The following is an 18,952-nucleotide window of genomic DNA, read 5'->3' on the forward strand; positions in this document are numbered from 1 at the left end:
GATGTGCTGGTAATGAGCTAGAATTGGATGTTATCAGTGCATGTGTGAAAACTGATGATCTGATTATGGGATGCTGTCACCAAGGGAGGACAGTGGATGAAAAATAGGAGAGGCTGAAGCCTAAGTATTTCCAGGTCAAGGCAATGTGACTTGAAGGGGCTAAAAAGGTAAAAACAATGACTGCAGATTCTGGAAACCAGATTCTGGATTAGTGATGCTGGAAGAGCACAGCAGTTCAGGCAGCATCCGAGGAGCTTCGAAATCGACGTTTCGGGCAAAGACTTCGGGTAGAGATGGCAGGTTTGGAAAATGCTGTTGAAAATCCCTTTATGCATTACATTGTGCATATAGTAGCTGGTGTAGGGTGTAGCTACGCGGAGTGGATGATGGAGGGAATGTATGTTTTAAGGCAGCAGATAACCAATCAAGCCAGCTACTTCATCTGGATTCTTGACTATTGTTGAGCTTCACTTATTCAGGCAACTATATCTCTACATTGGAATAACTCTTATCCCATCACCAATTCACCCTTTATTTACATGTGTAAATTCCTTGACACTAATCCAGCTCCCTCAGAGCCAGTTCTCGGAGTGAACTAGATGTCTGCTGTTTTTTATCTGTCCTCCAGGGCTCCCTAATTGAACCAGGTTAATAGCCCCAATCAGGGAACTCCTATTCTGAGGTCCACCTAGTTGACCTTGTTACAATCACTTAATTTGTCTATCGTGAAGACATATGTTATTTTAAAATCATAGCTACTGCATTAATTTACACTGACTTTGTTCAAACAGTTCCTGAGCTTCTTATTTATCTAGCATTGGCAATGTCAGACTAACTCTGATATCATTCACCAGTGTATTTATATTTTTGTTTAAATTAACAATAGCTAGCATGCATCTTTAGGAGCATGCAATTATTTACTTTTCTCCTTTTTGCTGATTTGTTGAGACTTGATAGGCTGCTTTACATGATAGAATGTTTTCTTGGTAGTCATCTAGGTTTTATTAAAATAATTATGTGCAGCTGTATCAAAAATCCAGTAACTTCACCGACACTAATTGATTTGTTGCTATGTTAGCTAAACTTTCTTGACTTTGACAAGGTAACTTGCTTTGATCACAGTGAATTACCAATAATATCAGCAAAACCATTCAGTGTTTCTTCACAGTTCGTCGTTTTTGAGAGGAAATGTGAGAAATGCACAACCCAGCTGTTTCTGATTGCATTTGAAAATCTTCAACATCATGGGTCCAACAATATACTAATAATATTACTAATAATATAATATTAACATTAAATATATAATATACATTAATGTACTTCACTTGGCACCACTGAACACCTGTTGTGTGTTATTTCTAAGTGTCCAGCAGTAATGCTAAATCTAATGTAAGCATTTATTTAGTTAAATACACCTGCCCCTGTACGGCTAGCTATTTTATTATTCATTCACGGGATGAGGGCATCGCTGGCTAGGCCAGAGCTTATTGCCCATTATTAATTGCCCACAGTACAGTTAAGAGTCAACCACCTTGCAGTGGGTCTGAAGTCACACGTAGGCGAGACCATGTAAGGATGGCAGTTTCCTTCCCAAAAGACATTTGTGAACCAGTTGGGGTTTTCTGACAATCAGTAATGGATTGTTAGTCGTCATTAGACTCTTAATTCCAGATATTTCTGAATTGAATTCAAATTCCATCAGTTGCCATGATGGGATTCAAAATCAGTCCCCAGTACATTATCTGGGTCTCCGGATTAAGAACCCAGCAATAATACCATTAGACCATCGCCTTCCCCCCGAATTCTCTAGGATGTGATGCTATAACAGACTTTATAATAAAATTAGGTCAGGATTCGCTTAACAGTTTGGGAGTGAGTTACTGGTCTTTAAAAGTCAAGTTGCTTTGTTAATAATCAAATTGTGTATTATTTGTAGGCAAGTCCATCTACCTCAAGCTTAAGCTCCACTCATTCAGCATCTCCAAATGTTACTAGTTCAGCTCCATCCAGTGCCAGAGGTAAGTCTGTTCAATCCAATTAAAATGGTAACATTTAAACTATTTATTAAAAGATGTAAAATATTTTCAGCTCTGAATTATTTCAGAGTTAATAGAACTATTATGGCCAAACAGCTTAAAAGAAAGACCATTTGTTTCCTTACTGTATATTTTAGGTTCCCCGCTGCTATCTGATAAACACAAACATTCAAGAGAAAATACATGTTTGTCTCCCAGAGAACGACCTTGTAGTGCCAGTTATCCAATATCTATGGAACCTGCACAGGTAAGCATATGATAAAGAAAGCACATAGTGTCATTCTTTCTCTCAAATAAAAATACAAAAAGCCACATACAAAACTCTAGCTGCCCTGTAATTGATGTTTTCAGTTCCTAAATGTGGACTTTATCAAAGCATTTAAAATAGAATGAACCATTTCTTCTGAGAAAAAGTAGTTTAAGCTTTGTGATTAGTTTGGTGGAAAATAAAAGTTGGATACATGTCTTATTCAAAACACAGTCAAAGGGAAGTTGGCACATAGGTGATTAAATGGTCTTTGGAAACAAAGGCCTGTATCTTCTGATGTGGGAATGGAAAATGGCTCCACCTTAAGTTGCTGATATGCCTCTCGACTCTGAGAAAGTTCTGATGTGTGCACATGCACATTACATGTACATGAAGTTTAAATTTCCCAATGCCAGCTTTTCCCTGCTTGGCTTACTGCACAATTGTGAATTGGAATGTGATTGCCAGAACCCATCCAGACTGTCTGCCCTTTTACTTTCTCAATTTTTTTCGACAGATTCACTTTGACCTTTTTCTTGCAGCTGCTGATGATTTCAGCTTGAAGTAAATCAGCTGGAGTGTCAAAGCATTCCAGTACAACAGCAACGTTGACACATATCACACCGCTACTTCCCCCTTCCACAGCTCAGTGCACTTAGCTTCCACTACAAACACAGCTCAACATAACGTCCCCTAATTCTGCTCACAATCCACACATCCCTGACAGTTTACAAGCTGTGTCATTGTGAGTAAGCCCCACACCCCTCTCCTCTGATTGCCCAACTCCCTCCCAAGCATTGCCATCTGCCCTCTTCCTAACAATGTTCTCCCAGCCTCTAAACAGTGTTTAATTGCTGCACTTCATCGGCTCACCACTCCAGAATTCCCTGGCACCTATCCAACTGATGTCAGAAGAGTCAGCTTTATCGAGGCGGTGAGGGGGTGGGGGGAATGGTTTGCTGCATTGTTCAGGATGGAAAGGATGGGGGTGAGCCAGGAGGCGTTGAGCATTGTTTAAAGGAGAGCATTGTTGAAATATAGTGAGGGAGGAAGAATGCATTTTCTAAGGTGGGTAAGTACAGTGAGCATTTTGGGGTGTCTGGGAGGTGTTAGCATTTTTGGAGTGAACGTTGTGGAGGGGGGGAGTGAGCAAGTGACTGTGAGGCTTGGCAAGGGTGTCAGGGAGGAGCGACCATTATAAAAGGAAGTTGTGTAATACTGTCAGTGATAGGGACATTATAAACTCTGCACAAAAAAATGAGTCAGTGTCTTTAGTTACACTGTGTCACTAATCCTCTTGACTCTGCTTGTTGATGGATTCAAACTGGAACCCAGACTGGAAAGATGAAAGGCTCCAGTGCTGCTGACCTTAGGATCTGCTTCAACGACTTCTACACTCCTGACAACATGAAAAAGTGGAATTCAATCAGTTAACTGAAACTATTTTGATGAAGGACTTTAAGTGTGTCCTGAACACAGAATAAAAGAATAGAGGCTTACATACAGGATGAAAGTGAAGATTATTATCTGTCAATCCTGAACAGATCAATATCAACACCAGTTAACAAGATCATCAAATGAAATTAAGAGAAAACTGCTGCTTTAGATTTGTTTTTTTTCATTTCCACACACAAGTCACAAGATAATATACAGTGAGGATGGTAATCTGTTTTTCAACTTGATTTTGCATTTTCCTCACTTATTTATAACCTTGGGGAGATTAAAATGCTGATTGTGTATTATTCCCCATATCCTGATGTGAAACAGTGTCCTTTGGTGATGTATGAGGCGACCATTTATGTTTTATAATTGATAATGCTGCACAAGATATGAAATTAAATTGCTTTGTGGAAAGATTTTTAGCAATGATCTTCATTTTGAAAGCTTGTCACCAAAATATATCTTTTACGACAGATTCTGGATTCATAAAAAAAAAATCCCTTGTTGATTATGAACAAAGTTGAATTGTTGCGGTCTTTTACAATGCCATAATTTTACCAGATATTTTATTATAAGAATGTCTTATTTCTGATTGGTGCTTTAGCTAGTGGTTGAGAGGCATTGTACCAATTTATTATATTTTATGAACTGTGCTTCTCATGCATTGTTTCAACCTTCTGTTCATCAGCAGACACTTACCCAGCAGATTGGTGATCCCTGCATGCCCAGAAGTGATCCCAATTTATCTGCACCTGAAAAAGGTGGGTTTATGCTGTAATTTCCTTTCTAAATATACCTTTTTTTCAGTAAGTAACATTGTTGTTAATTAGTATTGGACAATAGATATCAGTTGCTCAGTCTAGAAATTGAACACAAGATCAGAATGTACAGATGAGGAGAACCCGCAGGCCATCATAATCCTTTCATCCTGAATTACCCCATAGTCTTTCTATTTCAGCATCTTAAATGAATCTAGGATTTTTACCTGCACTACTTGAGAAAATATTTATTGCATTGATTATCTGTTTTTCAAAGAATAGTTTCCTGATACTGTCTTAAATGTACTTACTTTGTAGCTGTGAATGCTTGCAGTACTCTTTGTTCAATTTAAAGCAATATTCTGAAGTTGCTTCTTTCCACTCTCCTATCTGTAAATTTATTTCTCAGGTGCCTCTTGTGGAGATCAAAGTGTTTGAGAGTGATTTGATAGCTTATCTCTGTATTCTCTCCACTGTCTCTCATTTTCCACGATTGGAACTGTTCACAGAACTTGAGTTGGTTTGACCAGAACATAAAGTTCTTACAATTTTGATGGATTCAAGTTAAACATTTTTGCTTGTAGTTCAATATTCTGTTATCTTTAAAAAATTGTATTTGCCATGGTTGAACATGTGGTGTGCAATTTTTGAGTATCTCAGCTTCATAATTGACCATTACAGCACCAATCATAAAGTACAGATGTTATCCATTTCACCTTCCTTTGTGCAGAATTTTATAAATGTCTGTTAGGTTTCACACATCACTGCTCTGTCCACACACATAGTTTGTTACGACACGGCAGTGAACTGTTAATTAAACCAAACACCCAGAAAAGCTCAGTTCACCTCACCTCATAATCTATTTAAAATATGAGTGACAAAGAACTCTCAAATTCCACTATTTAAAGAAAATAATATCAATTTATTCTTTAACTCTAAAAGTGAACATTAAACAACATCTGTTCACAACTCTGAACCCTCTTTCTCTTAACTGCTTATTATCTGCCTCCAACTCTAACAATATACTGTTCCAACAAACAGTTATTAAAATTACAGCAATTTAATTTCAAAACCATACAGTGACTATCATCATTGCTGTCTTTCTTCCTTCAACTGAAGATCTCTCTGAGTTGTCATCTTTCTTTTTACTGTGATGATGTTTCATATGAAAAAGGTACCTTTGATAGAGAGTCTTTCAATCTTTTGGGTCTCTTTATCGCTCTCGATGGCAGTTACTTTGTCTGATTTTCAAACTGCCTGCTTTTTTGTACCCCCAACATTGGATCATGTCATTGGTTTGTTGTTGACAAAAACAATAAATTCTAACTCAATTGGGTTTTAGTATCCTGGGGCATAATTTAAACTGGTTAAATTCAAATTGTTGTCAAAACAGCAACCAACTCAGATATCTATACCACAGCCAAATGTTACATCTTTTCAATTTTCCAGTACAATCTGGGATTGCTAGTTAGGCATATGACAGGTGTTTATAAGCTCTTAATGCAAAACAGCATTCATTCTCTCTTTAAGATACAGTACATGTCTTCAACTTCATTACACAACTAATTAATGCTGAATTTTAATTTTTGGAATGAGCAGTACATGGGCTGAAGGAACTTTTTTAACACTTAAATTCCTTCAAAGCTTTTCTTTTTGGCTTTTTCCTTTTCTGTTCTTACTAGCTCCTTCATTGAGTGATACAGTCAAGTTATAACAATGTCTTCTGTATTTGTGATGGTGTATGGGGAATTTGGACACTCACGGATGTATAATCAGAATAATTCAATAAATATTCTCAATATTTATCTATGCAGCATTAAACTTAAAGCCATACTGCACAAGGAAAGCATTAATTTTCAGATAGATTTGCTTTTGAGGTGGCATAAGATAGGCACAGAAACAGAAAGCCAACCAGCTTTCTTAAACTTAACTAGTGCCATTGCCTGCATTTGGCCTATTTCCCTCTAAACCTTTCCTATTCATGTAGCTGTCCAAATGTCTTTTAAATATTGTAATCATACCTGCTTCCACCACTTCCTCTGACAGCTTGTTCCATATACACATCACCCTTTGTGTGAGAAAGTTGCCCCTCAAATCCCTTTTAAAGTTTTCTCCTTTCTCTTTAAATCAATGCCCTTTACTTTTGGACTCACTTATCCTATGAAGGGAAAAAAACCTTGGCTATTAATCTTGTCTGTGCTCTCTCATGACTCGTATACTCAATGCTCTGACCAATGAAGCATGGCAAATGCCTTCTTCATCACCCTGTCTACCTGCGATGCCACTTTGAAGGAACTATGTACGTGTATGCCTAGGCGTCTCTGTTCGACAACACTCCCTCGGGCCCTACCATTAACTGTCTTGGGTTTTGTTACCAAACTAAAATACCTCACATTTATCTGCATTAAACTCCATCTGTCATTCCTCAACCCAAGATCCACTGTTAGCAGCAAAGATTTCTTTACAAAATAACTGACCCATTTCTACACACGCAATGCCATCACCCTAAACATGCCTGTATTTGGGTGTAATGACTGAATAAGATATATAAGATCACTTCATACCCAGGTATGCTTATAGCATCAGAGAGTTTATTGTGAGAAGAAAGCTTTGTGCATTTCAGGGACTTGTCCAGTTTTAATACTTGTGTTTTTAGCCCACTTTTGGTTGTTACAAACCAATCATATGATTATACATTTATCCAACCAGATGAATCATGTGATTGTGAGATCTGTCCATGATAGCTTTAGGTTGTCCAAGGATGTTTACCAGATTCCCTTATCCAGGCCTTCCCAACCTGTCTTACTCAACCACATTCCAAATGTTAGCTGCTGTACCAGTTACTCAGCGCTATCTTGTTAAAATCAACTTCTGCTCCTCGGATGCTGCCTGACCTGCTGTGCTTTTCCTGCACCACTCTAATCTCGACCCCCACTATCTTGTTAAAAGTCTAACTGAGACTGAATGTCTACAGAAATATAGTTCTTATCCAGCAGGACTCCATTGTATGCATTTCACAAGACCCACTGTTTTGTTTTAATCTCATTAACTTGGATATACTTTCTTTTGCAGAGTCAAAAATCACATGCCACCGGGTTATGGTCCAACAGGTTTATTTGAAACCAGAAGCTTCTAGAGCCACCTCTCCTTCCTCAGGCAGCGAGTGAGAGAGAATAAAAGGACACAGAATTAAATTCTCTCCCACTAGCTGCCTGAGGAAGGAGCGGGAGCTCCGAAAGCTTGCAGTTTCAAATAAACCTGTTGGGCTATAGCCTAAGTGTTGTGTGATTTTTGACTTTGTCCACCCCAGTCCAACACCGGCTCCTCCACATCACTTCTTTTACACAAGTGATCATTACTCCAACTTATAGTTTAAGTTCAACCATTAGGCTATGGAAGTCTGCAATTTTAGTTGAAAATCTTCCTCAGCCATTTTATGTCAACTGAGAACCACTTTTGGACATTTTATGTTAACTTTAGCCATAGCCAGCCCTAAAATCTGCAGATTGTTGAGGTCACAACTAATCTGCTTCTAGTTCACATGTACAATGCTGGAAGATTTTAACCAGGCAGTTAAAAGCTTTATTTTCATCATCTCTGATCTCAGTATTGGATTTGAATTGAATAATTGACAGTTTTTGTTACAAGGGAATACATCACATTTTTATACTTCTAGCCCCTGAGCTTGTGCAGTGTAAAGCTAGAGATTCCATATTAATTTTCAAGGAATTCATCTCATCAGCAATTTCAAGTTCATTGGCCCTAATTAGCTGCATATTAATTTGTTGACAGTTTAAAGTAGTTTTCTCTCCTTTTTGGACACTGTTCTTTCCAGTGCAGCCTCCATCTTTTCTCCTATCTCTTGCAGTCTCTATTTGCCACTTCATAGCCACCACTTCATCCCCATTGTGGTTTCCTTCTCTCCCCATCCCTGCATCAACCTCTTCCTCTTCTCCCTCTTGCAGTCTACTCTTCCTGCCAGTTGCAATCTCCCTCTCCCTCACTGTTATTACCTTTCTCTTCCCACCTGCAGCCTCCCCCTCCTTGCCTTTGCCACCACCTACTTCCCAACCTGCTCCAGCCTTGTAGACAGCTCCTCCCCGAGGCCCCAGCTGACCTGAAACTGCCTGAACCCCAATAAAAGTCTCAGGCAGCTTTAGACATTCAGAATTGTGCACCACCACCATTTACCTTCCCTACAGCTCACTGCTTAAGGAATCGGAGACTGTTTCTTTCCTATCCTTGCTAACAATAGTTTATGATCCCATCTCATGGTGGTACTGAACAAGTCAGATTTTAGAATGAAATCTGGCTTGTTAGTTTATTTTTGTTTAATTGGTTAATGTGATAGTTAGTCACTGAGGCAATCCCATGAGGCTGCATATTTCCTTTAACAACAGGATGGAAGTGTATTACACAAAAGAAATAAAACAATGATCCAAATATCACAGGCAGTTAGATTGATCTCAAAACACACAGTAAAACATATTTTCAATCTGTTAACTCTAAGGTTTTATTTAAATAACTAATTCTAGGTTCTTTTCCATTGATTGTGGGCACAGTTAAATGAGTCCTTACCAAATCTGTTGACATGAACTTTTCACAAATCTGAGAGTCTAAATGTTCTCTTTTCTAATAATCTGCAGATTTCTAACCATTTTTTCCTGTCTTACAAGCTTCACAATCTTAAACCCTTCTGTTGAGGTGATTTGTTACTGACCTGCACTGAATCCTTTCTCCAGGAGAGAAACTAAACTTGCTTGTAATCTCAAAGCCAGTGTCCTCTGAACTGAGCAAAAATAAAATCCCAAATTCTTCTGAACCGGAAACAAAACCTTGCAGTCTAATTCATTTGCTCTGCCTGTTAGAGGAGGCAATGGTCTCGTGGTATTTTCACCAGACCGTTAATTCAGAAACCCAGGTAATGTTCTGGGGACCCGGGTTTGAACCCCACCAAGGCAAATGGTATAATTTGAACTCAGTAAAATCTGGAAGTAAGAGTCTAATGATGACCGTGAATCCATTGTCAGTTGTTGAAGAAATCCATTTGTTCACTAATGTCCTTTAGGGAGGGACTCTGCCATCATAACCCAATATGGCCTATGTGTGACTCTAGACCCACAGTAATGTGGTTGACTTTTAACTGCCCTCTGGGCAATTAGGGATGGGCAATAAATGCTGGCTTGGCCAGCCACGCCCACATCCCATGAATGAATTACAAAAAAACCTGTTGTGCCCAGATTTCCATTAATACTAGAGGGGATTTTGCAGTCATCTGGTCTCTGACACATACTCAATTAGGTAACTTCCAGAATTACTCTCTGACCTTGTTTTTGGATTTAAAAAATCTTCAAAAGTTACCAACGCCCATATGATATGTATAAATTGTACACCTTTGGTCACAACATACACGTTATGAACAGTAAACTGAGGGGGAGAGCCATCAATGATTGGAGGAACAGCTTATCACAGATTCTGTCTCTCATATGTATTGATGACAATGCTTCCCTGATTGTTTGCACAATGATTGAATATTCCCAGGCATTTTGGGACAAGAGTGGGACAATGCACTAATACAACATCTTCCCCCGCCCAAAACCAGTATCTTTAGAGTGCTCCAGTTCATCAATATTTCTTTTTATTATATTCAGTATTCAGATAAATATTCATGGAAAATTATTGTGTCATACACGAATGTAGTATAATTCGTAGTGCATGACAACCTATCAGCTGTATGCATTTTGAAATATATGCCTATTTACAGCAATAATTTATTGCCTTTAACCTGGAAAAAAATCCCAAGTCACTTCATAGAGACCTTGTCTGACAAAACTGAACTCTGAGCCAAAGGTCTTTTTTAGCAGGGTGGATCAAAAATGTAGCCAAAGAGATAGATCTTGGAAGATGTAGAAGCAGAGAAGTAAGATGTTCGAGGTATTGGGACCTGGCGAGCTACAGGGAGGGCCAACAAATTAAAGTGAATGGAATACAGGATTCCTAACTGGTCAAATTTAGAGAACATGGGCATTGAAAGAGAAATGAAAGTATAAAGAAGCTTACAGGAGTATGGAGCACAAGGTTTCAAGGATTTGAACAGAAGGATGAAAATTTTAATTTGGAGACATTGTGGAACTTGAAAGCTAATGTATGTTAATGAACACAAGCCAATCCACTGAAAGATATAACCCCAAACATAAAAGAATGGAATAAATTAATTGGGGACTCGTTACAGGACTTTAAACAGTGCATGTATTATTCTTTCACAGTAATGAATCCAACTCCTAGTAGTTGGAGTCTAGACAGTGGTAAGGAAGCTCGAAACTGTGTACCAGACAGTGCAAGGCTGGTGTCACCTCCTGTCCCACCCAGGCCACCACATACAGGTAAAATAATGTAGTCAATCTCCAAATCAGTTAATGGCCAAACCTTGGCATTTTGACAAAACCACTTGAAGAAATTTATATGAAGACTACTGGCACAACGAATCAGAATGGCCATTATTCTATAATACAAACAGAAAATGCTGGAGAAACCCAGCTGCTTTGCCAACATTTGTGGAGGAAGAATCTGATTTAATGTTTTGAGTCCAATATAACACTATTTCAGAACTGACGAGCATGGAAAGGTGATTGGTTTTATGGTATCAAAATAAAGTAAGGAGGAGCAAGTGAAACAAATGGTCTGGCACAAAGCAATGGCAACAGGAATGCTAATGGCAATAGAGAAGTGATATAGATTGAGAGCAGATGTTAGTGACAGATGTTCATAGCAGAAAATAGGTCAACCCTGCTGAGAGCAAAACCAGGCAAACAAGGTGCTTTGGCAGATAAAATGGAAGGAAAGTTCAAAGTTTGTGCGAAGATTTGTAGCTCGGGTGCTCGTTGTTGTGGTTCTGTTCGCCGAGCTGGAAGTTTTTGTTGCAAATGTTTCGTCCCCTGGCTAGGCGACATCATCAGTGCTTGGGAGCCTCCTGCGAAGCGCTTCTTTGATGTTTCCTCCGGTGTTTATAGTGGTCTGTCCCTGCCGCTTCCGGTTGTCAGTTTCACACACGCAGACAACAAGCAACATGAATTCGACTGGGACAACACTACTATATAGGGCAAGCCAGACAGAGAACAGCCAGGGAATTCCTAGAGGCATGGCATTCATCCACAAACTCCATCAACAAACACATCGACCTGGACCCAATATACCAACCACTACAGCGGACAGCTGAAACTGACAACCGGAAGCGGCAGGGACAGACCACTATAAACACCGGAGGAAACATCAAAGAAGCGCTTCGCAGGAGGCTCCCAAGCACTGATGATGTCGCCTAGCCAGGGAAGGAAAGTGTTGACCATGTGATCAATATTGAGGAAAGTGTTCACGGTATAAGGTCATTAAGGTTGAGTCCTGAAGGTGGTTAAGTCCCAAGTCAAGAAATGAGCTTCCTGTCCTTCAGATTACATTAAGCTTTGCTGGAACACTGCAGCAGGCCTAGGACTGGCAATCTTTAAATGAAAGTAGAATGGTGAAACAGCAAGAGACCGAAGGAATAATTATGGTCATTATGGGAAAGAGGTATTTTGCAAAGTAATCACTCAGAATGCTTTTGGGTCTGGCCAAAAATTGTGAGCAGCAAACACAATTGCGGATTCTTGTGGTGCAGTGGTAGCATCCCTATCTCCGAGCAAGGAAGCCTGAGTTCAGGTTCTACCTGCTCCAAAGGTGTGTAATAACATCTCTGGATAGGTTGATTAGAAAAATATCTAGACTTGGTTGAAAGACATACAGGTAAATTGCTGCTTCATCTGGAAGTGTTTGTAGCCTTGGACAGTTAAGCAGAAAGTACATAAAGGAGCAAGTGTATTGGAAGATCCCATAGTGGAGGTGGGTGGAGGATGGTGATGGTGGTGGTGACAAAGGGGTGTTCAAAGTGAAGAAGGTTTAGACCATGATGTTACAGAGACTCCCTTGACTTGGCAAGTTTTTCCAGCATTTCTTGTTTGTATTTCACCTACAGTACTTTTCTCTTAATTTGATTGTTATTTTAATGAACTTAAAAGCATCTTTTATTCTCATTTGCGTTATTTTTTATTTATATTTTATGAGTTTTTTTTGGTGTATTTGTGATGTGCCTTCAAATGACAATGGAGTGGAGAATAGTGAGAGTAATATCATCATGAATATGTAATTAAAGGAATAATTTAAAACCTACCATGTCAGACTTAATTTACATATTTCAAACCAATTTTGTTATTTTATTTAATGAATTAGAGTATTTAAAACTTCACCTTTTATTCAACCCAAAATGCATACCCTCCACCAAAACGCTGCCTGATGTGGTTGAGTCATAGAGATGTACAGCACGGAAATGGACCCATCGGTCCAACTTATCCATGCCGATCAGATATCCTAACCCAATCTAGTTCCATTTGTCAGCACTTGGCCCATATCCTTTTAAACCCTTCCTATTCTTATACCTATCCAGATGCCTTTTAAAATTTTGTAATTGTAATTGTACCAGCCTCCATCACTTCCTCTGGCAGCTCATTCCATACACGCACCGCCCTCTGTGTGTAAAAGTTGCCCCATAGGTTCCTTTTATATCTTTCCCCTCTCACCCTAAACCTATGCCCTCTAGTTCTGGACTCCCCTACCCCAGGGAAAAGACCTTATCTAATATTCCTATCCATGTTTCCATGATTTTGTAAACCTCTATAAGGTCATCCCTCAGCCTCTGATGCTCCAGGGAAAATAGCCTCAGCCTATTCAGCCTCTCCCTATAGCTCAAATCTTCCAATTCTGGCAACATCCTGGTACATCCTTTCTGAACCCTTCCAAGTTTCACAAGATCCTTCCAATAGGAGGGAGACCAGAATTGCATGCAGTATTCCAAAAGTGGCCTAATCAATGTCCTGTACAAGCGCAACATGACCTCCCAACTCCTATATTCAATGCCCTGACCAATAAAAGAAAGCATACCAAATGCCACCTTCACTATCGTATCTACCTGCGACTCCACTTTCAAGGAATAATGAACCTGCACTCCAAGGTGTCTCTGTTTAGTAACACTGTCCAGGACTTTTCCCATAAGTGTATAAGCCCTGCTTTGATTTGCCTTTCCAAAATGCAACACCTCACAATTATCTGAATTAAACTCCATCTGCCAGTCCTCACCCCATTGGCCTATCAGATCAAGATCCCATTGTACTCTGAGGTAACTTTCGATGTCCACTCTACCTCCAATTTTGGTATCATCTGCAAACTTTCTAACTATACCTCTTATGTTCACTCCAATTCATTTATAAAAATGACAAAAGCAGTACACCCAGCATCGATCCTTGTGGCACACCAATGGTCACAGGCCTTCTACCTTCATAACTACATTAGTTCATTTGGTACTGACTTGGTCTGCTGTACATTTCCCCGTATTCCAAACTTTTCATGATCAATTTGCCATCTCCAAAAGAAAGTTCAGTTAGGTCAAAACTCTGCAATCTATGTTGTTTCTTACACCAATTCCACCAATCATACTTTCTACTCCTCTCCTCTTCCCCTTAACTCACAACTCCTCAAATAATTTAGAATTCTTATCCTCATATAAAATCCCTCCATGAGCCAACTCTTAGAAACATTCTATTCCTTTGCGTCTGATGTCTTGTGTAATCCCCACCCTTACGCCCTCTCACTCCATCATTGATGGGCTTCCCATCAGAAATGTTCTATGTCAAACCCCTTTTACCTGTTGTTTCATGAAATCTTCGGTCATCCTGTTAACACCCTCTTTCACTGAGCATCCATTTTTCTCTTGTGCCTCTGTGAAGTACTTAGGACTGCTTTGCTATGCTAAAGGCACAACTTAAAAACAAATAAAAGTATCTTTGTGGATACTCAGCCTCTCAGTACTCTCGTGGCAACATTATAGCAAGAATAATTTATATCGCTTTTGCTATATTTTTCTCAGTGAGATTTTTTGGGGATCCAACTCCTTCCTGAGTGGTATTAAAATGTTTGCGATTCACCCAGCAAATACTACCTTGGTAGTCCATGAAGTCATGCATATGTAAGGTGTCAGTGCATTGTTTGAGATAGGGCTTAAAAAAATAACTCATAACATTTAATACCTTTGAGATTAACATTTGTAATGCCTAAAGTAAAAGTCCAAACTTGCTTTAAGCAATAATTAAAATCCTTATTGTGCATCATATTCTGGACAACAGATTGTTTACATCTTAGTGGTAATAATACTTCGGGCTGGGAAACTTAATTGTTCGGTAGGACTGTTGCAGGAGTGTAGATGAATGTTGGTCAGCAGAAATAGCAGACTATTTACAGGTCTGGCAACAGTTATATCAGCTTAGCTCAATGTTCATTTTTAACGGAAAATACCTTTTACCACAAGTCTGTAAGCAAGGACTAACCATGCTTCTGTAGTTGCCACATATTTTCTGCTTCCCTCTTAATGTGGCATTTGTCAATGTTAATAGGTGAAGTTCTCTAATTCAGTTTTCTTATAGTAAATAGTGGTCTACAATAATAATTTCACCTCTGTGAACTATCAGCACTTATTTTTTTTTAAATTTAATACTACAGGTTCACCTGCAAAGACATACAGGGCCTTTTCTCCACAGGCATTTGAAACACCTCCTGCCCATCCCAGATCTCCTCATAAGGTATGTCTTTTAATCGCAAAGGCAATATGATACAATGTAGCTGTGTTTACGTAGTTTAACTTTGAGCCTGAATGAGTTTGTAACATGAAGTATTGGGAACATAAATAAGCTTTATGTAAACAACAGTTTTTGGACTATCGCAGGACATCGGTAGAAATAGAAGTTATTGTTTCAGTATCAGATTTATTCACCAATAAGGCAATGATACTAAGAACAATCTTTACCCAATTTTCATATTTGGACAATTCAAACAGAATAGGGATTTTTTTTAACAAACCTATTCAGAAATGTTATGACACACACCTGGAACAGATGGGACTTAACGTAGGATTTTTGGTTTGGGGTAGAGACACTACCACTGTGCCACAACAACCTTCAAACAGGAAAGAACAATAACAAATACAGACATAAATCAAATCTATTTTACTTTGGCATTTTGGGCTGAATTGTCAGGATACAGCAGCTGTATCTGGTCTGTGGAATATTGTTTGGAGATCCTTAATCAAATAGTTGATGTGTAAATTAATGATAAATGATGTTTCAACAAATATAAATACAATACATGTATACACAGCATGTCAATATGTCAAGTGTTCAATGCATGGAAGAATTTCTGTTTTATATAAAAAAAAATATATGTCTGCATATGAATATAGATAGCTTATACATCTGGGTATTCATTTATTAAATATATGTAATTAAAGGTCTGATTCCTTCATATTGCATTGAAGTTTGCAGAACTGAATCAATTTTGTTATCAGTGTAGTTGGGAAATCACATTTACTTAATCCTACATATTACTGTAACATTGGAGATAGTTGAACTCTATGCATATGTGCTGTGTTGAATTACAGGCATTGCTCTCTAGATAAATTGTCTCAAATATATTAATTGACCTTTCTGGCAGGCTTCATACAATCTGCTTTGTTTAATGTATAGACTGTGTACTTGATCATTTACAATTGCCTTTCGGTACAAAGTGCACGTTGAAGTGATTTCAAGATGTATCATTAAATATTTTACAACAGGCCTGATGAGAATTCGTGGATTTTGTGTGTGTGGCAGTCTGTCACCGAGGAAATGACAGACAATCAAAACCAATATATAAAGACGGAATAGGATGAGAGGAATGATAGTTCAATGAACTCAAATTGTTGTCTAAAACATCTTTCAGAATCTATCTGTTTCCACTTATATCTGATTAATTGTCTGTCCAAGTTACCATTTGAGTTCATTGGCACTATTATATATGAAATACCTAACAACATCCACCTTACCTCATGTCCTTCAATGTCAGCTTAAGTTTCAAATCATTTTTGAAATATGTAGCTCATTGACATGTAACAGTAAAACAAGATGATAGAAGGCAGGTGCTACACCATAAACATAGTTGTTCCATTTAAGGCAGCTATTGATTTGTGACTGGTACTTTGTTAATGCATTTTGTAGCATTGAGACATTTCATCTTTCCAGCAGTATTGTAGTTTTCATGTCTATTAGCTGGTCTTTGCATAATCGATGATGCTCTTCACTTATTTCTGTGAGAGATTATTGCATTCTTTGTGAAAGTATTGTGCACATCAAAAGCAAAAAAAGTTGACATTAGAAATACATTTTAAAAAAAAAACAAAAACTCAGGTAAAATCTTTGGAGAGACCAAAGAAATTAAAATTTGGATGCATACCCTTTGCAGATATTGTAATTTTAATAGTTGGGTTGTCCCCAAAATGTCCAGCAATTATGTTTCTAAAATAAAAATATGAAGAGCTGAAAATACTTACCAGTGCAATTAATATATGGTAAAAAAAACTATTAATAATTTGTTTTCTTCAAGATGGTAAAATAAGGGGACAGAGGACAGAAAACCATATTGATACAGTGACAGAGTTGGTGCATTTTATACAAGAGGCAAATAAAAATCAGAAAGAAAATTGACAAAGAGGAAATATTAAATAGTAAAACTGATCATCTCAGTTAAATAATAGAAGCATTAAAATAACGAAGAGACAAGTATGGTGTAAATATCTTCTAAAAAATCAGTTCATACAATAAAATGGGAGAGATGGAAAACCCGGGGATAAGGTATGACGTAACAGCCTGAAATGAGAATGTAGCTTAAGGTTAATGTTACACAAATTTGAATCTACATGTTTCCCAAACCTTTTTCTAATTGTATTAATATTATTTTCACTGTGAAGTTGTGAAATTATGACAGTGACTTTTTATTCTGCATCATTGTGTGATGCAGTGCAGTTAATTATTACAGTGCTGTGTTATAATGTTCTAATTATTACATCATATAGACATACTATTTTGGTTTTGGGATGGAAGCTATTAAAATTACAAGCTTAATTAGGTTATGATGTTTGGAACTCTACCTGTAATTTAAGATAAAATGAAAGGGATTAGATTAGGTTAGAATCCCTACAGTGTGGAAACAGGCCCTTTGGCCCAACAAGTCCACACTGACCCTCCGAAGAGTAACCCACCCAGTCCCATTTCCCTCTGACTAATGCATCTAACACTATGGGCAATTTAGCATGGCCAAATCACCTGGCCTGCACATCTTTGGACTGTGGGAGGAAACCCACACAGACAAAGGGAGAACATGTAAACTCCACACAGATAGTCGGCCAAGGCTAGAATCGAACCTGGGACCCTGGTGCTGTGAAGCAGCAGTGCTAACCACTGAGCCACTCATGTAACCTGTTCTGAAGTCTGTCTGAAAGGAAGCCTAGATGATTTAAATGTTAATTGTCAAATGTTTGATTGTTTTACTGAGGTCGTACAAATGATTTCTTTTTCTTTGTCGGCAGCAGTCTATGAATCAGCAGTGCAGATTGTTATAACAATTTTGCTTTAAATTGTCAGTTCAGTTCCAAGACAAGAATTGGACTCTTGAGAATGGCAGAAAGTGGGTACTACAGATGCTGGAGATTAGTCAAGATTAGAGTGGTGCTAGAAATGTACAGCAGGTCAGACAGCATCTGAGGAGTAGCAAAATTAACGTGTTGGGCAAAAGCCAATTGCTGATGAAGGGTATTTGCCCAAAATGTTGATTTTCCTGCCCCTCAGACTCTTGAGAATAGCTAGTTAGCATATTTACCTAGATGGAAGGCCTGTGTGATTCATGTTGCCAGAGGAAGCCCTTATGAACATCATGTATCTTGGAATATTGCTGAATATTGAAAACCCTGTTTGCAATCCACCTGGATCCAGGGAAGAGAGAATAAGTGGAGGCCAAAAAAACCCTCCAGGATTTATCATGCAGGAATGTGGTTGGAAGTTGAAGTTTTGATTGAAAAGACTAAATTCTTGGGAAATTAAAATAAGCTTGCAACGGTCATCTATCTTGGACTAGAGGAGAAATCTCCAGGAGAAAAAATGAACTCTGTGAAAAATAGATTTAAGATTTTTCAGAAGATTTGTAGCTCAGGTTGATAATTAAGTTAGCTGGCTAACTGGAAGATTTGTTTTCAGATGTTTCGTCACCATACTAGTAACATCATCAGAGAGAGTCTCTGGTGAAGCGTTGGTGGTATGTCCCGCTTCTCTATAAATAGTTCTTGATTTCTTAAGGTGGGTGATGTCATTTCCGGACAGGTGAAAGAAAGAAGCGCATGAGAATTCTTAGGGGCGTGGCATTCTAACCAGAACTCCATCAATAAACACATTGATTTAGATCCTCTGTACCTTTCCTTGAAAAAAGAACCATAAATAACATCACCCTCCTTTAGAAACCAAGACCTATAAATAGAGAGGTAGGACATACCACCGGAGACTCTCACTGATGTTACCTAGTATGGTGACGAA

The 18,952-nt window shown here is 38.4% G+C and overlaps 1 protein-coding gene across 7 annotated transcripts in view; it reads left to right on the forward strand.

Annotated features, from left to right (window-relative positions):
* The window catches only part of LOC122559665 (dedicator of cytokinesis protein 4-like), a 569,310-nt gene that overhangs the window by 540,064 nt on the left and 10,294 nt on the right, over positions 1–18,952 (forward strand). For 3 of the 7 annotated variants that reach the window (XM_043709516.2, XM_043709518.2, XM_087997225.1), the window contains 5 exons: positions 1,937–2,018; positions 2,174–2,283; positions 4,412–4,484; positions 10,748–10,864; positions 15,060–15,139. In XM_043709516.2, coding sequence (XP_043565451.2) covers positions 1,937–2,018; positions 2,174–2,283; positions 4,412–4,484; positions 10,748–10,864; positions 15,060–15,139 — 462 coding nt within the window. The remainder of the gene's footprint in view (positions 1–1,936; positions 2,019–2,173; positions 2,284–4,411; positions 4,485–10,747; positions 10,865–15,059; positions 15,140–18,952) is intronic. The other 4 variants (XM_043709517.2, XM_087997226.1, XM_043709519.2 and 1 more) reach the window with 3 other exon arrangements.

Source organism: Chiloscyllium plagiosum, unplaced genomic scaffold (assembly GCF_037043375.1).
Source record: "Chiloscyllium plagiosum isolate Xiang-an unplaced genomic scaffold, Cpla_swu_hap1 HiC_scaffold_19, whole genome shotgun sequence".
In the NCBI taxonomy this organism is placed as follows: domain Eukaryota; kingdom Metazoa; phylum Chordata; class Chondrichthyes; order Orectolobiformes; family Hemiscylliidae; genus Chiloscyllium; species Chiloscyllium plagiosum.